The following is a 22,984-nucleotide window of genomic DNA, read 5'->3' as shown; positions in this document are numbered from 1 at the left end:
CACACCTTCTTGTACAGGCATACTTACTACATGTTGCATGCAAAGCAGGAATTTACTCACATACAAGCAGGCAGGCACCTGCTAGCCTTGTTTACATGCAGTTCTCAGTTACTGGGCACAGATGGTAAATGTGCATGCAAAGAAGGACTGCAGTTTGGCCTCTCTATATTTTGAAAATCAGACCCCGCAAGTGACTTGTTTGGATTCTTAGCTGTAGCTGCTTTGGGAATTAACAATAATTTGTTTGATCTTCTGTCCTTTCAACACCCATTATGCACAGCTGTACGAAAGGGAGGGCTAGCTATACTGAACACTCATTTTTCTACCATTTTCACATATGGGTGTTGGGCAATATTTTCTTGGAAGTGCACATGTTTTTGCCTTTGAGGTGAAAAGAAGCCCTGACTCTGCTCCCTAAAAAGATGCAATTGTGTGTCGTGTGGGGAGATCAAAACTCTCGCTTATGTTAACAAGATTTGTTCCCAGTGTGCAGGGGCAGGACTACTCTGTATCTCAAAAATTTCATTCATCTAGTCAAACAAAAGGCTCATATATCACTCTGAAGGTTGTTCCTTGGGAAGAAACACAACTAAACACAAAATTCACATATCAGTCTCTACTAAATGTGTCAATAAGATTCATTTGCATTAATTTTGATGATAAACTGGAATCATGATTGTTACAGTTACTGAAGAGACTTCATTTCTGTTTTGTTAGTTCATACTCCACTAACAATTAATCAGCCAGCTGTGTTAAGGACAAATTAATAACAGACACTCCTAGATTACCTCTTCCTCACAGCAGCCTATGGGATGCTTTACTCTACCAGATCTGTATGAGTCAGCAGGAGTGGGAACAGTTTCCATTCCACACAGATTGAACACAAATATTTTGTTTGGCATGTGGTTGTTTCTTCTGATTACAGGGCACAGACTGCAAAGTGCCTATGTTGGATTACAGCAGAAAACCTTGTAATGTAGCACCAAAGCAACAAAAATTTCTGTTATATGACAACCAGGTAAAAACAGGTATTTCCCTTGATCTACAGATCATTCATCAATGTTTCTACATTACCATGGCATTTTCCATTATTTGAAGTATATTCATCATGCTGGGTCAGCTACACAAGTGTCTCTTATTCATAGTAATGGAACTTAATTCTAATAGGTACAAATATATGTTCTCAATAGCCATGATATATTTGTGGGGCGGGGTCTTTTTAAAAACAAACTGTGCATGAAATTGCTTGTGAAAGGTGCCAGAACAACAGCCCAGGACAATGAAATCCTTGATTTATTCACAGAACAAGCATAGCACAGACTGCAGCAGAGCAGACTTCCTCATGCATTCCCATCAAAATGCCTCAACCCTGCTTACAGGGATCACATCTAAGTGTGAGAGAGCAGTTCAATCCCTATAACCACATAAGCTTAGGCTCCACTAAGTCTGCTAACCAAGGCCCTGGTAAGTTGTGTTTTTTGTGATGGGGACACAGGTTCACTGGACTGAAGCCACAAGATGATGTTTTGCACAGAGGACTGAACTAAGACATAATATATTTGTAGTGGGTGACAATGTTCCAGTTAACTGCAGAATTTTAAGAACACAGCAGTATGAATGACACAAAAAACTAAGTGTCCAACATGCAGCAAAGAACAATGTAATGAATAATAATAAATATTAGTGATAATACATAAACTCTTATATAGCACTTTCCAGCTGTAGATCGCAAAGCACTTTACAAAGGAGGTCAGTATCATTAACCAATTTTACAGATGGGGAAACTGAGGCACAGAGCAGTGACAATGTGACTTACCCAAGGTCATCCAGCAGGCCACTGGCAGAGCCAGGAATAGAATGTGGGTCTCCAGTGCTCTATCCACTGTGCAACACTGCCTCCATTGATGTGCTATAATTATCTATGAAGGGCCACTGAGCTATCATGGGTTTATAACTAAGTTATATGTAGGCCACATGTGGAAATGGGGTCTAGCTAACTCTGAATATTCTCTCTTTGATAGAAGACTAGATGGCATGGAAGTTGCTTGCTTTGGCTACTCTCAGCCACATTTTAGAGCATTTGGCAAAACTGAAAGCTCATATAAATCACATGACACAGCTGGGACCTTATTTTGGGCACACTAATTCCAGCTGCTATTCATTAGTAAGTTTTACACACTGACTGGAAGAGGACTAGTAATATGGCTAAGGACCACTAATTATAGTAAGGGTTTGCAGGATCTTTCTGGTGAAGAGAAAGCCCAAGCTATATGGAATCCAAATGCTGGCCTCCAAATAGAGGGGAAGGTGCCTTGTAAAAATCCATGAAGCAGAGAGTCAAAATGAGAGATACTGAGAGCAGTAATCTCATAATTCTAACTGTAATGGGAAAAGGTCAAAAGGAAAGACTGTTGTGCTAATTAAGGTAGCTTTATTTGTTCTTTATCATGGAGAAAAAATGAGAAAGTGAATTTACCATGTGATTACTCATCACTTAATGTCGTTGAACTTCACTACATTCCTAGCTGGCTGAAAAATTCATGGCCACAACATAGCTGGACTAACATCATGTGCAATCCGAATGAAATTAACAGGATTGACCAGGGATGTAGTTCTGTGCAGAAGGTGGCCCTAAATTTGGAGAACGGGGCTAGAGCATTTTGTTTCAAGGAACTCTAGATACAGCAAAATAACTAAAAGGGGTGAAATAATTAGGGTAGTGTACTAGTGTAAGATGTCTAACGGTGCTGCTCACCTGCTGAAGGTCTCCAGTGGAGAAGCTAAGAATCATTGTGGGTATCACCATAAAATAAGCATTATAGAAAAGGACTCCATATGTTCCCAGCTCCTGTGAAAAATGAAACACACTTTTTGGAAACCTGGACCATTTGATAACAACCAACATCCCTGTAATGTCCCTTCAGGCAATCTATTTATGAATGTGCAAAATTTCATGCAATACAATTTAACTGACAAATTTGTTATCATTAGGTTTCAAAACTAAACACTGAGCTGACCTACCATTTCAGTTAGCCTGTCTGCAGACTCAGTAAAGCAACACTGTACTAGTTCACATTCAAACATACATATCCAGAACAATATAGTTAGAAACTCAGTTAGGCCTAAATTTTTAACTGCTTTGTGTTACACAGCTGAAGAATTTAGCCTGACATAGCTGTCCATGAGAGAACTCACCACATCTACCATAGGGGAAATCTTCAGTAGGGTAGGGCTGACACAGTGGCTCCTATATCACCTCCCCAGTCCCAGTGTAGTGGGTATGACAAGGACAAAAGGGATGATCCCAGGGTGGTAATATGGAGCACTTTGAGTCACTGGCAACTGAAGTAACCTAGAGCAATCCTGGGGCTGCTGTATATTTTGTTGGCGGATTTGCCTGGTACAGGGGAAGTCAAGAATCAGGGGAGTCCAAAGGTCACCTTTTAGCTACACTGTGTGATCCCTGACCGTAGCCAAATATCTGGATTTTAATTTTTGGTTTAAAATGAAAGCCTAAATTCTGCAGAAATAGATGGAGTACAATGCACAGAATAAGTTCAGTTCGACCTCTGTGTTTACTAAAGGACATATAATCAGTGTAGGGATGAAATCCTGGCCCCAGTGAAGTCAATGGTGAAACTCCCATCGACTTCAGTAAGGCCAGGATTTCACCCAAGGTGTTTAATGCTTGGTGTTTAAGGTTATATAACCTGCCAGTTTGATAGCACTTCTTGTTTTGAAGAGCAAATTGCTTCTTGAATTACAAGGGATTAGTGCATAATCTGTTCTTTTTGTGTTAGTTTATTCTTGCACCATTTTGTTTTGGTCATTTCTGCATTAGAAAAAAGCAAGAAAAACTGAAGAAAACAAGAATTATAACTCCAAAATGGCTTCTTTTTAAAAGTAACAGAGTAAAATTCAAAGATTTTGTTAGTTTGGGAAAAAAAGTATAAAATGATTGTGAGATAAAATTGCTTAATGTAGTCACAATACCACCCAGGTGGGTACAGCATGGAAAGAGGCAACCTTCCACAAAGTCCTTACTTATATGCTTCAAACATGTTCTTGTGGAACCACCCACTGGGGCAAGATGGTTCATTTTTCATGCACATTCAGTTCTGGGGCTCTCCAATGCCACCTATTATACCAGCATCACCACAACAGTTGGCACATTTAGTGATATAAAACACTTGGCTACTAAAAACTGGATTAAGATTAACATCATTCCCAGCTCATTTTATATAATCTTTTGCTTTGATAAAGATCATTAGTGGCCAAAAAGCTGTTCTCTTCTAGATACGCATGGTATCATAAACCTTTTTTTGCTTTTACTGTAGTTTCTGGATATAATTACTTTTTGAGAAAGCGAGGTTTATTTTTTCCTTCTTTAGTAAAACAAGATTATGTTACTCTCTGCCTCAAAGGCTAAATTGGGTGAAAATCAAATATGTTATTCACCCATGCGTAGGCTGAGAAATTCCTAACAGCTTCTCCCTCAGCCAATCTATATTAAGAGTATGTAAGTTAACTGGAACATGAAGGCAAATGAAATTAACTCTATTTGTTAAATTTGGTGTTACCCCGCTCGTACGCAAGAAGTTACATAACAGTAGATGACTTTCCATTATCACATGCACAAAATGACTAAGTGCAACCTGATCACCACAAAATTACCTTTGGATCCATTTTCTGTTTAGTGTATACTCCATTTGCTGCCGTGAAGATATCATTTAGCAACACAAAGGTGTAGCCTTCCAAAGTAAAAGAGAGATCTGATCTGAGAAAAAAAACAAAAACATATATATATATACACACACACACACATATACATGCGCACACAAAAGAATATAAACCTTGAAAACCCCAGCAAATTCAGGGTTTTGCCTTAAGTCTTTTTTGTATGCTGAACTATTTTACATTTCCACAAACATGTCAATATTACAAACAAGTCAGCTCTTCACAGAAATTCATACAATAAAGAACTATCAGTACTATTCCATTCTACTTTTGCCCTGTTTTTCCATCTAGCTCAGTTCTGACAACATAGAATCATAGGATCATAGAATATCAGGGTTGGAAGGGACCTCAGGAGGTCATCTAGTCCAACCCCCTGCTCAAAGCAGGACCGATCCCCAATTAAATCATCCCAGCCAGAGCTTTGTCAAGCCTGACCTTAAAAACTTCTAAGGAAGGAGATTCTACCACCTCCCTAGGTAACGCATTCCAGTGTTTCACCACCCTCCTAGTGAAAAAGTTTTTCCTAATATCCAACCTAAATCTCCCGCACTGCAACTTGAGACCATTACTCCTTGTCCTGTCATCCGCTACCACTGAGAATAGTCTAGATCCATCCTCTTTGGAACCACCTTTCAGGTAGTTGAAAGCAGCTATCAAATCTCCTCTCATTCTTCTCTTCTGTAGACTAAACAATCCCAGTTCCCTCAGCCTCTCCTCGTAAGTCAATACTTACTGAACTTTTTCACACAAGCAGTAACTACAGATTAGAATCTAACCAATTTTTATAAGTAGAATCGGACAGGAAATAACTGTCTCTTCTGTTTTGTTTGGTTACTATTCTCAAATAGGGCAATTTGTTTAAATGATGGTGGAGCCATTAAATTCATGCCAGATGGAAATCATTCACTCAACTATACCTAACTGCTTTATACTTTGTATGTAGCTAACCAAAATATGCTACATTTCTCATGGAATTCCATCCTAATAATATAATTTTCTAACAGGAAAGGCAGAGGAGACAGCAGAACCCCCCCCCCCCCCCCCAGTGATCCATCTCAAATTTAAACTTGTACAAAATTATATGAACTATGTACACTGCCTACTCTAATTTCATGACAACCAACAGACTACCCCCTTTCTATCAAGGATTGGGGTGGAAGGGTTCTTATGTTTGATTATGTTATATTTAGAATTTTATCAAGGAAAAACAGTTGCCCTTGTGTATTCTTGGCTTGCTGTGTTATTTATATTAGCATGTATATGCAAAACTTAGTAAAAATGTAGCTAACAGAAACATCGTTCAGTTAGAACTAGATTTTGCCCTTATACGATTGTGACCACCACCCCCCCCCCGCCCCCATCCACTTTAAGTAGATCTCTTCTCTAATTTAGGATTTGCACTCATCTAGGGGCAGATTAGCCCCTGAATAACAAAGAAAAAAATAAACTTTAAACATTACTTAATGAGATCAAGTGAAAGCCTTACCCAGCGGCTATGAAAGCCCCAAGAATGATGGCAAATACACTGACTATAATACCCATTGAATATCGTTTCCTGTAAACAAAAATCAGACAAGTTCATATTTAGAATATTAGAAGAGAAACTAATTGGCTTCCAGTTCATTTAAAAGACTTCAAAATCAATCAGTATTTGGAAAATAGCTAACAGAAGGACAAATCTTGGTGGCCCTAAGCAAGCAAAGTTCTTTCTGATGTCAAGGAGAGTTCTGCCTGTAAGGCCTTCAGGATTTGACCCTGTGAAAATATAAAACCAGTAAGTAATAAAATCTGCAGTCTGACAGGATTCTTATTAATGTTTTACTTGCTAATCTTGTCATAATTTAAGTATAGTTTTTCTTCAGATATTGTTATTGTAACAAAATGCTAATGCTCTAATACTTTGGGTTCTGTAAACACAGCTTGATAAACAGTGTCACAAATTGTCAAAAGTCCTCTGCTGCTACATAATTTCCAAAGTAAAGCCAAGAAAAATATGTTTCAATGATGGTGAGAGTGGAACAAATTCTGCCTCAGGTACACTGATGCAACCGCAGTCTTCAATGGGGTGGCATTTGTGTAACTGACAGTATGATTTGGTTTGTTGACTCTGGGACTGGTTATTACAACTCGAATTTCTTTTATACCAAATACCTGATATATTTTTAATTAATTTGGCCAAAGAATGCTGTTTACACAGATTGGTAGATGCCCACTTTGCCTTATTGAGCAGATACATTTTAAGGCCCAACCCAGCAAGCTGCTCTGCATGATCAGAACTCCTGCATAGCTCCACTGACTTCAACAGGGCTCCATGTGGGCACAAGGCTCTGCCTGTTTGGAGCAGTTTGCAGGATTGGTGTCTAAAAAGAGCAGACCTTAACCAAACAAACAACAATTTGGACCAAACCCTGCTTATCTTACTCAGGCGAAGTGAAGTCACTAGACTCACTCATATGAATTAAAGTGAGAGGACTTTGTCCTAGATCCACAAAAGTGTATATTTTTTTTATTTCCACAAATAAATTCTAACTAGTTTCTATACTTTTTCCTCTGAGTTTCTCTAATCAGTGAAAATCAGCCATGCAACAGCCTGACTGAATACGACAAATCCTCCACTTGGTAATGACATCAAATAAAAGGTATTTTGCAAATGAAACAAACAAACAAACAAACAAAAATCACCCAAGTATGATGATTTCCAGCAGTAATGTAAGTGGAATGGTAAACTTCCTGAGCACTGTAAACATCGGCAAACTGTCCAAAAAAAGGAAAAAAGAAAAAAATGATCCAAGCACTGTGCAAATGCAAAGCATTTTTATTGGTTTAATTCTTACCTAACTTCACTAAGCAGAAGATGAACTAAACAGACTAGCATTAAGAAGTTAGCAAAATGAATTCTCAGCCTGTTACCATACATAAAAATGTCAGTCTGACACCAGAGTTAGATTAGATAACATAATCACTGCAAATAAAGAGGCCTGCCAATTTTTCAAAAAAACCCCAAACCCGGCTACCTGTTACAAAGCTTCTCAGAGTTTGAAAAGAGGAAAAAGAATAGAAATAGTTATTTTCAAATTCTACCTAATGAAGCCCATATGAACTGATGTTTTCTGTAGAAATCCTGGTTATAAGAAATAATGAGGGCCTTTATTATAAAGTTTAAAGATGACTAGTGAATGTGGCTCTGTACATGAATAAAAGAAATATAATTAAAGGGATTGTGTTTAACATCAAACAGGTTTTGTATTTAAAAATGAAACATAACCAAAAAGATGGAACTAGAAACATGTAAGTTGGTAGTAACCCTATCTATTAAAAAAAATTGTGGCATTTGAATAACAGATAGTTAGGATACACAGAATGATGCATTCTGGGGTCTTGTGTGTTTATTGATAATGCCTTTGCAGCTGATGTTTTCAAATGAGACACCTCTGCCATCTGGACCAATTAAGCCCTTTTACAAGGTAATGACTAGTGGTCATGTTAAAAAATTATACAAATCCTAGTTTCAGGCTTACAACTCACTGAAATCTTGGATTTATACATCTATATCTTGTCTTCAGGACAAATTCTTTCAAAAACCAGATGTGAAGTGGAAAATTCCATGTGGTGAATTACATATTAACAATTAAAACACTGCAGTATTCCTTAATTTATTATATGAAATCATGGAGAAAAATTGTGATGAGTAAATCTAAAAGTATATTTTTGCAGTGGAAGATGGGTGTCTTGCATTTGGAATTATAATAAACTGATACCTTTGTATTTCAAAATAATTTGTGAACCAAACTACAACAATACTCACTGTTAGATTTTGTTGAGCTGAAAGCAATTCCAAATTCACATGAGCAAATGAATTATTAACCACCATATTGTTGCCGGCCGTACAACAGTTATAAAAGGATCAGTCACATTGGAAAATTGCCATGTGACTTTAATTGGACTATTGGTGATTACATGCTACACACCATGGGTAAAGCGTTTCAGAATCAGGTCCTCAGTCTCTTTAAATTATAGAAAATTAATTTGTTATCTTAAAAAGAAAAGAACAAGATATATACGCCACCAAAGCCTCTTAAACATATAAAACACACATCCAAATTTAATTCCTTTTTAATTTTTAATTCCAAATTTTAATCTATTTTAATTTACCATTAAAACACTGTAAAATACAGAAAAGTTTATGATGGGGGTTTTCATGTTTTTTTTCAAAGTGTGGTCCACATTTTACCAGATGTTCTCTCACAGAGCACTTGCCCTGCCCATTTATGTTCACACAGACCACTTCCCCTCCCAATGACACCTGAATACCATTTACGGGTAAACAAACCTACTGCTTACACAAGGAAAAGTTAATTAAGGAAAGTATTTGTGGTTTTTAGTTGTCTTCTATGCATTAAGCATTTAGTTCTATTGGAGAAAATTTAACCCCTGCTTTTTTCCTTCATCTCCCTCTCACATGTACTCTGTTTCTTTCAGCTGGAAACAAGGACCAGCAGCCCCCGTTCCACAGGCTACAGTTTGGGACCCTCCCGTATAACATTACTGGAAATTGCTCCATGGGCACTACTACAGCCTCAGGTCCTACTACTACCATGCTGCCTATGATCCCTTTCCACAGGGAGCTTAGTCCCCAGTTCACATAGCAGATCCTAGGTCATTTCAGTCCTGTCAACAATCCTTATACCTGCAGCCCTGGTGTGAAGGCAACCACCATGGAGCAGTGTTCAGGGGCATACAGAAAATGTAAGTATGTATGCCTTCTGTATGTCCTCTCCGCAGCCTGTCCTTCCTATCCAATGAAACCAAGCTGGTTCCACTACATGTGAATTCCATCCATCCCCTGTACCAGTCTACGTAACTCATGCAAGACTTTGGTATACAAAGAAAAATAATAAATAAATAAATAAATAATACCTAGCTCTTATATAGGGCTTTTCACCATAGATTTCAAAACTATTCATATGCATGTAAAAGCATTTTTCTTACAGGTTTCACCCCTCTTGTTGGGCTACCCATGGAATGCTGGCCATTCACATGAAGAGAAGAAAACATTTAACAAACACATTTATTATTGCAGTGAAACTGCGTTCGCACTCTATGTTGGTACAGACTATGCTAATCCCTCCTAAAGGCAGCACAGAGATTGTAAACTGATCAGCTGCTTTGGTTGAGATTTTCAAAGCAGTGCAGGGGATTTTGTCATACATCATCTATTAAAATTAATGTGCAGCTAAATCCCCAGCACTACTTTGAAAATCTTAACCTTTAACCTTATACTTTGTACCTACAAGAATAAAATAATAAAAACCAAATGGTCTACTATGACCCGTGCTTACTGTACCTTAGTTTGCTGGTGCTTGTTAATCCACTTATGTGATTTCCAACATAAAGCAGAGGCAGAGGAAACAACTGCAATAAAATCACAGCACAAGTCAGATTAGACCTATGCTTTAAATTACTGTTGAGGAACTTTGAGTTATTTTACTAGTGTAAAATTCCTTCATTCCTAAAAGAGATTATTTTTCTTAGGGGGGGAAAAGAACCCCACATCCATTGAATTTATTAAACAATATCCTCGACTGGTGTTCATTGGCATAACTCCATTGACTCCAATAGAGCAACACTAAATTACATTAGCTGAGGATCTGGCCCAATATAGATTAAAAAAGAAATACTCAGCACTTGACTGGTTTCACTTTTGTAAAATTAATACTTGATTAGCTTAGATCTACTGTTTTTATTTAGATTTAAAACAGAAAGAAATTGAGCGGGTGGAATGAAAGCATGACTGATCTTCTGTAAGGACACAGTAGAGTACACAGAAGAGCACATACTACTATGTATAGAAAAAGAGATTATTTTAAGTACAGCTATTGAGGAGTCCTAGTGAACAATCATATAAATTATAAAGACTGCTGAAAAGAAAATTTAGATGTTTAGGGCTAGGTTAGACTGTAGGCCCTTTAGGGCAGCACCTATAACAATGTGGTCCTGACACTGTAGGATTGCCAGATGTCTGGTTTTCGGCCCTAGCTCCGCGCGGCTCCCAGAAGTTGCCACCAGGTCCTTGTGGCTCCTAGGCGCATGGGCAGCCAGGGAGACTCCGGGTGCTGCCCCCTCCCCTTGTGTCAGCTCTGCAGTGCCCACTGGCCAGGAACCACGACCAATGGGAGCTTCGGAAGCAGCACCTGTGAGTGCGAGGGAAGCGCACGGAGCCTCCCTCATCGCCCATGTGCTTAGGGGCTGCACGGCAGGGACCTGGTGGCCACTTCCTGACAGCCACGGTAAGCACTGCCAGGACTCTGCACCGCAAGCCCCTCCCGCACCCCAACCCTGTCCAACATCGGAGTCCCCTCCCGCACCCAAACTCCCTCCTGGAGCCTGCACTCTGCACACCCCAACACCCTGCCCCAGCCCTGAGCCCCCTCCTACACCCCAAAACTCTTATGCCTGGCCCCACCCCAGAGCCTACCCCCCCCAGCCAGAGTCCTCAAACCCGACCCCACCCCCAGCCCAACCCCCAGCCCCAGCCCCAGCCCAGTGAAAGTGAGTGAGGGGTAGGGGGGAGAGCAAGCGAAGGAGGGAGGGGGATGGAGTGAGTGGGGACAGGGCCTCAGAGAAGGGGCGGGTCAGGGCGCGGGGCCTTGGGGCTGGAGTGTTCAGTTTTCTGTGATTAGAAAGTTGACAACCCTATGACTCTGACAGAAGCCTTTGGGCCCTACCACAGTACAAACAAATAACAACAACGGATTGCATTTAGCCCGAACAGAGCATGCAAGGAGCTATGTATCCCTGACACAGAAAGACCATGGGAGTCTAAAGCCAACTGAGGTAACCAGAGGGGACAGAGAGGAGCCATAGCTCTGGCCTGGCTCTACATGAGCTAGCAGAGCTGGACCGGCATGGTGGAGGGACATGCCACAACCATGCCTGGTGTTGCTGTGTGTGTTCCCCAAGAGACATTGACTTATGTGCTTTTAAAACTCTATGTGACAAAAGTATATAGACATGAACATTTTATTTATTTTAAAAAGTATGCCATATTTGCTCTCAAGTGGAAGGGAAGAACAAAGGAGACGCAGGCGGAACGGGGTGACAGTATATTTACAGCCTATAAATCTCTCATAAAATGACCCTGCAAACATTTAGCAATAACAACCCCCTGCTGCAGCATTTTATCCAGAAAGAGAACTTTAGATATGGGGTGAAAATGGAACTGAGTGCAATGGAAAAGAGAATATATTTTCACTTATTGTAATGGTGAAAAAACACAGACAACTGCAACTCACCTAGCACAATCCCAGAGGGCAGTGAAAAATTTGCCGAACAATAGCCAAATACCGAGAGCTTCTCCCACTGAAATCAGCAGTTTGCAAGCACAGGTCTCAAATTCAAAGTTCAGATTAAATTTATCTGTAATTTGAAGATTCTCCATCTCAAATGTGGGTCCAGTCATGCCAGCTGCTGAGCACCCTCAACTCTAGAGGAGCTGAGAGTGCTTCACATCTAGCAGGAGGCCTTTTTGTTTCATTTTGTGGCATCTGGCTCTCCTTCAGCATGATGGATAAGACCAATGCTAGAGTACTCTATACTGGGAATGAGAACCCACAGTGACTTAAGAGAACTTGAAAGTGAAAGGGAATCTAACTGTGCTACAGTTAATTACAGCCTAAATACACTTTACAAAGTAAAAGAATCAACAAATATAAACGCAACTGATGTGCTGAGACTAGGAAAATCCGGTATTATGGCTGGTACATAACTGCTGAAATGTTGCAACACTGATTGCTCAAGATATAGTTCCAGAAAACCTCCAAAGCATTAATACTGAAAAAATATAAAAGAAACGCCTGGCACCGAGGATACAGCAAGGAAAGAATGTATGTAGGGAGCAGTATGCATGGGGAACAAGGTGGTCTCAAGGATCCGATAAGATTGTGACATTTGCGCTACTGCCCCTTAGTACCAACCTACCCACTGAGACTTCTTCCCTGACCACATTAAGGAGAAAAACAGGTGTCCCCCATGATCATAGCTGTTCCTGCAAGACTTCTATACATAGAAGGGCCATTGATTTCAATGGGAATTCCATGTAAATAGGGCTCATGGGATGAGGCTCTTTAGTAGTAAGGTGTGTTCATGGTAAAACTTCTTAGGCCCTATAGGAAGGATGGTTCTGTAATTAAGGTGCCAGGCTGGGACAGAAGAGATCAATGGAAGAACTGGGAACTGAACCCAGACTTCCTGTGTGACTTTGGGCAAAGCACTTAGGCCCTGATCCTGCATCAAGATGCACACGGGCAGACCTCTGCACCCATCCAAAGTCCCAGTGACTTCCATGGTGTTCTGCAGTGGTGCAAGAGTCTGCATGTGTGCATTTCACTGCAGGATCAGTGCCTTATTCACTCTGTGTCTCAGTTCCCAGTATGACAAATTGAGATAATAGATCCTTTCTCCTATTCTTTGTCTTGCCTTTTCAGACTATAAGCACTCTTACTATGTGTATGTAGCAAAATGTAGTACAACGGGTCCTGTTTGCACATAATTAATAAATAAAATAAAATAAAATAAAATAATAATAGTGTTTTCCCACTGCAGAATACTGGAGTCAAACTGTGGGGCTGATCTGAGAAGATAATTTTATTGTTAGACACTACCGTCTCAAATGCATCCTCTCTCATGCCAAACACAAACTACATAATCAAACTGCAATTTAATTCAGTCTCTATAAAATGCAAGATTGTTATAGTGAAATTATATTATCTACTTACAACAAATTAAGAAAATAAAGACACAAAATCAAAACTTCATGGAACATCTGGAAAAATCAGAATGTTTGCAATTTTTCCATTGTACCTTCTGTCCAAAGAAAACATTTTTGAAAAACCACAGTAAGAAGACGATTGACAAAGGTACAATTTCCTTCTAAATCAAAATCCAGACATTTCATACCTTCATAGGGATACTTTTGTCAAAATCAGGGAAGTGAATAATCTTATTGAATTTTGACACATACAGAATAAGTATGGTGGTTGCCATCTAAGAAAAGAAAAGAAAAGCAAGACACAATGTAAGAGCCAAAAGCTATTTTAAACTTACATATAATAACTGTTTTCAAGACAAGTTCATTACACTTATTAGACAAGTACAGCACTAGACAGCATATCAATTAAGTGTTACTTTCAAAGGACAATAACAGAGTACAAAGAAACAGCTGGGATATTTTTCTTTTTTACCAACCATATTGGTTGAAACTACAATACAAATATGACATGCTTTACTGGCATGAGAACATGTGTGACACCTTAACATATGTATATACTCATTGGGTAATTGAGCAAATAAAACAGATGATCAATGCTCCATGCTATTCATGCAAATTTCTTATTACTAGTGGATTCTCTCAACCAATCAGAATGCAGATGAATAGAAGAAGACCCAGTCCTACAGCTTTCCTAATGATGTGTGAGACAGAGGGCTGTGAGTGGACCAGTATATTGGCAAAGCAATTAGTAATCCATGTATGTATGGTCAGAATGAGAATGTATGGAGAGAAAGCATGGAAACCCCCTGGATTCTTAGGTTCTGTGAGGAAATCTGGCTACATCCGTGCAGGACTTGGCCGACTCTGAAGTGCTCCCCTGGTTTTTCTGCTCTTTACCCTTTAACAGCAACATGGCTCCCTTAGGAGCCATGGCATCACTGGGACTTCACCGACACCTCTACATTTCAACCTTCTCAATGAGGTCATGGAGATCAGTCACTACGCTATGTACATAGGAAAAATTATCACCTCACCAACTTTCCAGCAGAAATCTGCATGGTACAGAGGAGAATATACCATGGAGAACAAGAGTTCCCTACTCCCATTTCAAGGCTGAGGAGCCCCAAAGATACATTTGTTGTATGGAGATGTTTCCACAGTCTCTGGAGGTACAGAGCATCCCACTGCAGTCCAGCTCTTTTCTTTCACATATCTGAGCTCTTTTCTGGCCACTTTGCTTCCCTCTATATCACTTTGCAGAGAGGTGCTTGTGGCCCACTGTTTCCCTTTTGTTCTCTAAGCTCAGCATCTTCTTGCCCTCATTTAAAAATCACAGCTCTCTCTTAAATTGTTTAAATTAACAACAAATAAGACTTCAATCTAGGGCTCTATTCTCCCCACCCATTCCTTCTTTGAGTAATCAACTCTTTTCATTCCCAGTGTAGACAAATGGTTAGATATCTCTTTTACCAGTGTCAACAAAGATTTCTCCCTTTCTCCTGCTACACCATTGTCCTGAGCTTTATTGTCCCCTCGGCCTCTGTAGGCAAAGAATAAAAATTATGTGGATCCCTATTAGCAAACTGCAAGGGAATTAGAAAGAACTGTGAGGGAATGCAGAGACAGTGCCACCACACATACATTCCAGGTCTTCAGTGGATCCCCTGGGATCCATATGGATCTGGGGAACTAGCAGATTTTGAGGGCTGAGCATCTTGTTCACTGAATTTTGCAAGAGAAAAGTTTGTGGCATTTCCAGTCCTCTACATGGGTTTTCCCACGTAAGGGTTGAATTGGATCCTGATTTCCTCCAGGGCATTAAAACAGATAAACTGTGAGGAAGAGTGATTTCTTCCATAACAGTAGTATTGCACTGTAAGATGAAAGCACTTAATTTTATTATCAATCTTAACTGCAGTATATTAAGTTTTATTGTTGAACATACCTGTCCAATTCCAAGAACCATTGGAGATGGGAATCTGAAAAGAAAAGAGAACTATAAACATACATATCACAACAACAAAAGTGTGAGAAAGCAATAGGGTTCCTATTCCCTTAGGCCAAGCTTATGAAAAATGCGTGTCTAAATCCATGTTAGATACCTACATGACTGGCCAAATTTTCAAAAGTGCTGAGCAACCGGCAACTGTCACTGAAGTCCCAGGTAATCTTGCACTATTCTAGTCAAAGGCAATTCCCTCCTCCCCATCCTCCCAAAATGCAACATATCACAGGCTGTATAAATGTTGCAGAAACATACATTGGCTGCTTAAAAAAAAGCCTATTTCTCTACCCTCTGGATTGGCTTCAGCCAAAAGCAAAGATACTTCAAAGGAAGGGATGCAGTTTGAGTAGGATATTCGTAGAATCATAAAGCCCCCAAGGATCTTTTTTTAATCCATAATAAATTAATTTTTAAAAAAAATTAAGGCACTAATTCTCCATGGGTATCTTGATGTTAGGAGATGGGTCTAGCAACAAGTTCCTACAGATGCTTCTTATCCCATAGCAATACAGGCTGGAATTTGTGGGTGCCAACTTGTTAAGTGCTGAAAGACCTCAACTTTCCATGAATTTAATAGGGCACTGCTTCCCAGGAGGCACTTAGCATCTCGCAGGACTGGTCAGCAAAAGGGTTGGTTTGCACTCAGACTTTCACCACAATAGCAAAACATTTTAATTAGACCCTATTTTCGTGCAAGTCTGCATGTAGCTTAAGAAAGCAAGCATCTGATTTCTTGGCAAGCTTTCTAATTGTGCAGGTATCCAGTGTCCAGCACTCCATGACACTGTGATTATGAATCACAGAGGTTGCTACAAACTGTTAAAGCACCACTGAGCAAGTACAAGGAAGCACCCTTCTCAGCTGAGTGACCTCAGACCAGGACTGTAGTGTTAGCAATAGAAACAATCTGAACAGAGCAGGAAGAATGTCATAACTATACTCAAATCATAATATAAAGAGAGGGTCAAGAAGGTCCAGAAGAGATAAAACTTCTGGGAAATAGAGATGAGATTCAGGAAATACAGAAAGGAAGAGACAGGATATTTACTGATAGATGTATTACATATTCTGTTCATCACTATATGAGTACATGGTCTGTATTCATCTATACAACAAATGAAAGTTTGTATTATATGAAGATCTGGGAGACATGTAATAGACTGTAGTTGTATGTTTCAAAGAGCACTAACTTTTAGCAAATGCAGCAGAAATTGTGTACCTTTTTTTCCTCAGCTTCTGATAAATACTGGAATAAAAAAGTTAAAAGAGAGAGACTGGGCTCTGTAAAGATGGCAATATTCTTTAGCTAAGGGTGCGGAATCCCGGAAGTAACATCTGGCCAAGAGGACTGTGACTGAATGTGATTATTGTTTCAAGCCAAAAGATGTAATATCTTTTGTTTATTATTAATTTAAAGAAGCCTGTTTTTAGTTTTACAATTGTTTTCCTTTGTATACCTTAAAATGCAGGACATAAAAAAAAATTCTTCCATCCCTAGTTCAAAACACTTAAAGTTTTGTATATTGTTGTGATTCTCGATTGCAGAATTTATCTATCAGTCTGTGAGAGACAATGATTCCTACAAATAGCTGGACTTTCAGGTATACAGATAATTAGGCGCTAAATTGGTGTTTAGGGGAATACCAATCTTTTGTATCTGACGGAAACAGTGGTTTTGCTGCTGAACTGTCAAGAATCTTCAAATCAGGAAAGTGCTTCTTTATTTTCCCCCCATACCTAAGAGGGAAAGATTTAAGAACAGTAGTTGTTTCACTTCTGTGCTGCTACTGATGATGAGATTACAACACTAATAATCATATTCACTTGCTGACTTTATTCACTTTTTTTACTAATTTTTTATTAGACTTGTTCTATTACTTGAACTGGGCTTAATTCTGTATTTGATTCTGTTTTCTAATCAAATCAATGGGATTCCATTGGTCACAGGGATCTGTGTTAGTGAGCCACAATGTAGGACATAGGCCTTCAATTTGCCCTGAGGTTTTTTGTGAGCATGTAGGTAGAAGAATGATCTTATGTGTAAGGATCTGTCTTGGAATTGAATTCAGGAGATCTGGGTTCAGACTCCCTCTGTGACCTCAAATAAGTCACTTAAGCAGAAATTTTCAAAAGAGCCTAAATTTTGCCTGACAGTTTCAGGTGGGTTTTGACCAGCTATGGAGATGGTCGACATTTCTGAAAAATTATGATAAAATTTTGAGGGGGACAAAGCAATAAAAAACCCTTATTTTTTACTGCACTGCTTTCATTATTTGTGCATATTGGAAGTAAATCTACTCTAAAATTAAATGGATTAACCACTCCCCGCCTGGATCTTTGTAAATGTCAGTTTCAGGGAGTGCTTGACCATTTGTAAGTGTATTACTATTGTCAAGCTGTCTGGAGTGGCTCACAACTGTGAGTGCCAACCTCAGGGCAGACTGTCAAAAACAGGGTAGACACTCCAAACTGGTGGTATGTTCTATAATTAGTTCTTACCAACCTGGTAAATAATTTGAACTCCTGAATCACTATAACTGTCTTACCATGGAGTCACAAACAGTCCCCTTAGGCTCTCCAGTCTATCTTGCCACCCAGGCAAGCTGGATTTAGTGATAAATAGTCACTTACACCAAAAAGCACAAAATATTCAGGTTGCTCTCAGTCCCAAGAGACAGGTCACTTATCCAGGTCAATTGGTATCTTAGATCTCACACCAAGACAACCCTTGTAGCCAATTCAGTAATAAACTAACTACAGGGTTATTAAGAAAAAGAAATTAGAGTTATTTACAGGTTAAAGCAAGCATATAACACAACTGAGTTGCAGTCTAAATCCTAAGAATGACAGCGTTGTAGTGATTGGTCAATGCAAAATGTCTTTTTTCAGGGCCCCCCCAAAAGCTGGCTATTCCTACCCACGGATTTGCAGACAGGACGGAGGACTAAGAAAGCCGGGGGGGGGGGGGGCAGCAGCTAGGATTGGGGTTGGCTCCCGCGCCAGCTTTGGAGGATTCAGGGCCAGCCCCAGCATAAATATTCCTTTTGCAGCCGGCAAATTGTGCGTGTGCGTGAGCGGCGTTTTCCGAGGGGGAGCGGAGGAAGTGAAGCGGAGGAGGAGCCGGACAGAGGGTCGGGAGTCCTGGCCCCTCGTCTCACCGGTAAGTGGTCAGCACGGTCTTGTTCACCAGGACGATCAGGAAAGAGCAGGTTCCATAGAAGAAGGCGGAAAGCAGCCTGAGCAGCGGCGGGGGGGCGGCACCAGCCGGCTCCTCGTCAGCCTGCTGAGCGCTCATCTCCTCGTACGTGCAAAGTGCCTGGGCCGCGGACGACAAAACCCAGCCCCTGGAGAGCGGCGAGGCGCGCCGCCGGACATGCCCGCGGCCCGGGGGGAGAGTCCCACAGCGGCACCCAGGGCAAGAGCCGCCGCCCCAGCCCCTCCTTCCTCAGCACCAGGGCAGCGAGACAGGAAGAGCTCGCGCCCAGCCAGTCCCCTCCCTCAGCAGGCGGGCGCCTCGCTGCTGCCCCGTCTCGCTCCTGCTGACGCCTCGGAGGCGTGTGGCTGGGGCAGGGCGCGCCCGGGCTCACGGTCCCATCGTTCAGGTGCGCTGCCGGATGCCAGCCCTGCCCGCTGCACCGATTCAGGCTGAGCCCCGGAGTGGAGGGAGCCAAGCAGCAGGGAGGTGCCGAGAACAGCAGCTCCAGCTCGTAGGCTGTAGCCTGGAAAAGTTGGGTAGACTCGCACCTCAGCAGTCCCGGCCCAGCACTGGAGAGAGACGCGAGCTGAGTGGTTTCCTCCCGCGTCCCAGCCAGGTGGGCTTCTTTGCCTTCCGAATTTGTTCCTCTCTCTCGAAGATACATGTTCACTCCTACGTCTGTGGGAGATGCACATAAAGGTGCATGTAAGCATGGGGCCTGTACTTATGATTTAAAAAACCAAACAAACCCCAAAACCCCACAATGGAAAAGGACCTGCAAATCTAGAGTTTAGTGATTGTTATTATATACACTTGTGGCAATTTTTGTTTTTGAGGATGAATTGAGTGGCTAGAAATATATACTATGTACATACTCACCAGTGTTAAACATGAATTAAATATAAAGATTTGAAAAGCAATGATTGAATATTTAAGCTTTCTCTACACAAGAATTGCACCCATTTAACTTAAGGTGTGTTTTTGAAACTTATTTTGGCTATACTTGCGAGTGACAGCGCAATAAAGGAGCCCCTGGCGCACTAGCTCATTACCCGTCCACACTGGCAAGGTACGTAGAGCGCTCTGACGCTGGTACTCCCCCTCGGCGAGTGGAATAACGTTTGCTGCATCCCCGCTGGAGCGGCCGCGGCACCAGTGTGGACGCCCTGGTCCTATAGTGCGCTGTGATTGGCCTCCCGAAGTGTCCCACAATGCCTGTGCTAGCCACTCTGGTCATCACTTTGAACTCTACTGCCCTGCCCTCAGGTGACCAACCATCAGACCTGCCCTTTAAATTCTCTGGGAATTTTGAAAATCCCCTTCCTGTTTGCTCAGCCAGGTGTGGAGTGCTTTCAGTGAATCTTTCCAGGTGACCATGCCTCCATGCGCCAGGCAAGCCCCAGTATGGAACAATGGCAAGGTGCTGGACCTCATCAGTGTTTGGGGGGAGGAAGCTGTCCAGTCCCAGCTGCGCTCCAGCCGTAGAAATTACGATACCTTCGGGCAGATATCAAGGGACATGATGGAAACTTGCATCAACACGATTCCAACAGTCGACTTTCCCATTCCAAACTGGTTAGCAACCAATCGGTAGCTGTCTGGAGTTGCCAGCTTCCGGATTGCACCCACTTCTCCACCGTCAGGGAAGCTCTCAATCTCGTGTCCTTGCGCCGCAGGGTGGGGGGGTGAGCTCCTCACACAGTCCCATGAAAGTGGGTTTTCTCATCTGAAAGTTCTGCAGCAACTGCTTGTCATCCCAGATTTGCATGACGATGTGATCCAACCACTCAGTGCTTGTTTCCGGAGCCCAAAAGCGGCATTCCACGGTGGTGAGCATGTCTGTGAATGCCACAAGCAAACTCGTGTCATATGCATTACTCAAGTCGATATCGTCAGAGCCCTCACTGTCACTTTGGATCATAAGGAATAACTCAACTGCCAAACGTGATGTGCTAGTGAGACTCGTCAGCATATTCCTCAGCAGTTCGGGCTCCATTCCTGCAGACCGAAAGGGAAGACAGAGCATGCAGTACAAAAACCGTTGAAAGATGGTGCCAAATATGGACAGAAACACAGGGATTGCTGGGATGCAAACCGATGGATCACGGGGTGTTGGGACAGGACTCAGAATGCCCTGCACCCCCCAACCCCTTCCCACAAACCACAGCACCAGAATGGGAAGAGGTGCTCTGTGGGATAGCTGCCCATAATGCACCGCTCCCAATGCTGCTGCAAATGTGGCCACTCCAGTGCGCTTATTCCTGTCAGTGTGGACAGACTGCAGCACTTTCCCTACTGCGCTCTCCAAAGGCGGGTTTAACTCAAAGCGCTCTACATCTGCAAGTGTAGCCATGCCCTTAGTTAAACCAAGGCGGCGTGTGGGACACTTATTTCAGTTTAGCGAAAGTTTATTTAATATCTGTTTTAAGTTAAATCAGAATGAACTACTCAGACTGAAATAAGAGTATCAACATGGGGCTTTGCACCAGATTAACTAAATCAGTTTAAAAACATTTTGAAGATAAATCAGTGCAACTTTCTCATGGTAGATAAGGTCATACTTCTCAAAGGTCAAAGATACTTTAAGTTTCCAAAAAAGTAATTACACTTACGATTACTTTTTGATATGTTTAATGAGCAATTTAAACTTTTTTAAAAACAGGTCATCTCACTGGTAATCTTTTCACTACCCTGAGCACAGATTGAGGTAAACCAAAATTGTAAACATTTATAATTCTTAATGGAATAAAGCAGTGATACCACCAGCTGCCTCAAAGTACAGTGTGAATAGAGGCCAGGTCTGCAGAAACAGACTTTCTTACATGCTGCTTCAGTGGGCTACTCTGGTCTTCGTTCTAAAGCCCTTTTATTTCAGAAGGCCATCATTCTGCATTACCAAACTGATCCCCAGTATAACTGCATAGGCCACTTTCATTGTGTAACATGTATATTACACTTAATCAAACTCTCCAAGTCTTCTTGGCTTTCATTCTTGCTAATTTGATATGAAAGAAATCTTGTCTATTGGGCTGCTGGTATATGAATACTAATATGCTGATGACATTCATATACTGCTCTACTCATCTACATGCACTCTCTCGTCCACTTAAAGCATTTGATAATGCTAAATTGTATCAGTACCTTCACAAATGTGATTAAGTGGTACTCGAGAGACAAAGTGTGTGAGCGAATATCTTTTATTAAACCAATTTTTGTGAGTAAGAGACAAGCTTTTGAGCTTACACTTCTTCTTCAGGTGGTACTATCATGCAAATAAGACTCAATTCTGCAATTTCCTGTACAGTATTTGTACAGCCTGTTGTATAGGAATGCAAGATTCTCACAAAAGAGCACCTGTTAGAAAGAGACAGCGTACACAAATTCCAGGGTTAGACTTTTAGGTAGGTTCTGCCCCCTCATGAGAAAGCTAAGCAGATTGCTCATTTTAGGTAATTGTTTCAGCTATGGATTTGATCAGTAGGGCATAGGAGTGGTTACTTTCAGATTTTTCAGTGATCTCCATTCAGTTTCTTGTGGGTAGGCCACATGCCAATTGCCACTCTTGCCAATAACTTACAAAAAGTCACTTCAAGGTAACATGAACTTTCCTCCTGCTCATTCAGGAGAGGAAATCATCTTTATAAAATATTTCATTTTCCTTAACAATGCTTTTATTTACCAATTTTGTCCCCTCAGAAAACCAAGAATAGAAGTCTGGTTAATAACACAAACTATAATTTCATCAGTCTTGCCACTTAAGTATTCTGGACAATGTTGCAGGACAATTCCAGTTGTATATCATTAGTTTTCTAGTGTCCATAGTTTACCTTAATCTAAAATACTAATAAGCAGGGTGGATAAAAATCAATTTTTTTTTAATTAAAAAAATCAGATTTAATTTAAATCAGATTTTTTTGATAAAATGCTTTTTGAGGAAAAAACCTATCTAGCAATATTTGATCTATAATGTATCTCATCATGGAATAGGGATTATAAATTCTAATTCTATAGTATGAGACAATATATTCATGTAATGTTTTTAAGAAAAGGTTTGTAAATGAGCTTCAATAGTTCATGGATTAGGGACCCAATTTTATGGGATTCCAGGCGCTTTTGTATAGATAGAAAGATTAACCTAAATACAATCTACCAAATAGGACTCAGTGCTCAGTCTAGAAGATACCATCAGAGATGCTTAGTTTTGCAGTTCTGAAACTGTGGATTTGTGTCTCCAGAGAAACATGTTAACAGCAAAAATGTTTTAAAATATATAGAGGTG

The 22,984-nt window shown here is 40.8% G+C and overlaps 1 protein-coding gene across 1 annotated transcript in view; it reads right to left on the bottom strand.

Annotated features, from left to right (window-relative positions):
* Positions 1-19,581, bottom strand: part of SLC35D2 (solute carrier family 35 member D2) — a 31,232-nt gene extending 11,651 nt beyond the window's left edge. The window contains 9 exon segments of the mRNA XM_084629076.1: positions 789-944; positions 2,756-2,848; positions 4,675-4,777; positions 6,224-6,292; positions 7,420-7,491; positions 10,082-10,149; positions 13,693-13,779; positions 15,450-15,483; positions 18,668-19,581. Coding sequence (XP_084485202.1) covers positions 789-944; positions 2,756-2,848; positions 4,675-4,777; positions 6,224-6,292; positions 7,420-7,491; positions 10,082-10,149; positions 13,693-13,779; positions 15,450-15,483; positions 18,668-18,804 — 819 coding nt within the window. The 5' untranslated portion in view covers positions 18,805-19,581.
* Positions 19,582-22,984: the final 3,403 nt, after the last annotated feature.

This window comes from Lepidochelys olivacea (assembly GCF_965140295.1).
Source record: "Lepidochelys olivacea isolate rLepOli2 genome assembly, chromosome: 5".
Lineage (NCBI taxonomy): Eukaryota > Metazoa > Chordata > Testudines > Cheloniidae > Lepidochelys > Lepidochelys olivacea.
This window is presented reverse-complemented; position numbering and strand designations above follow the sequence as displayed.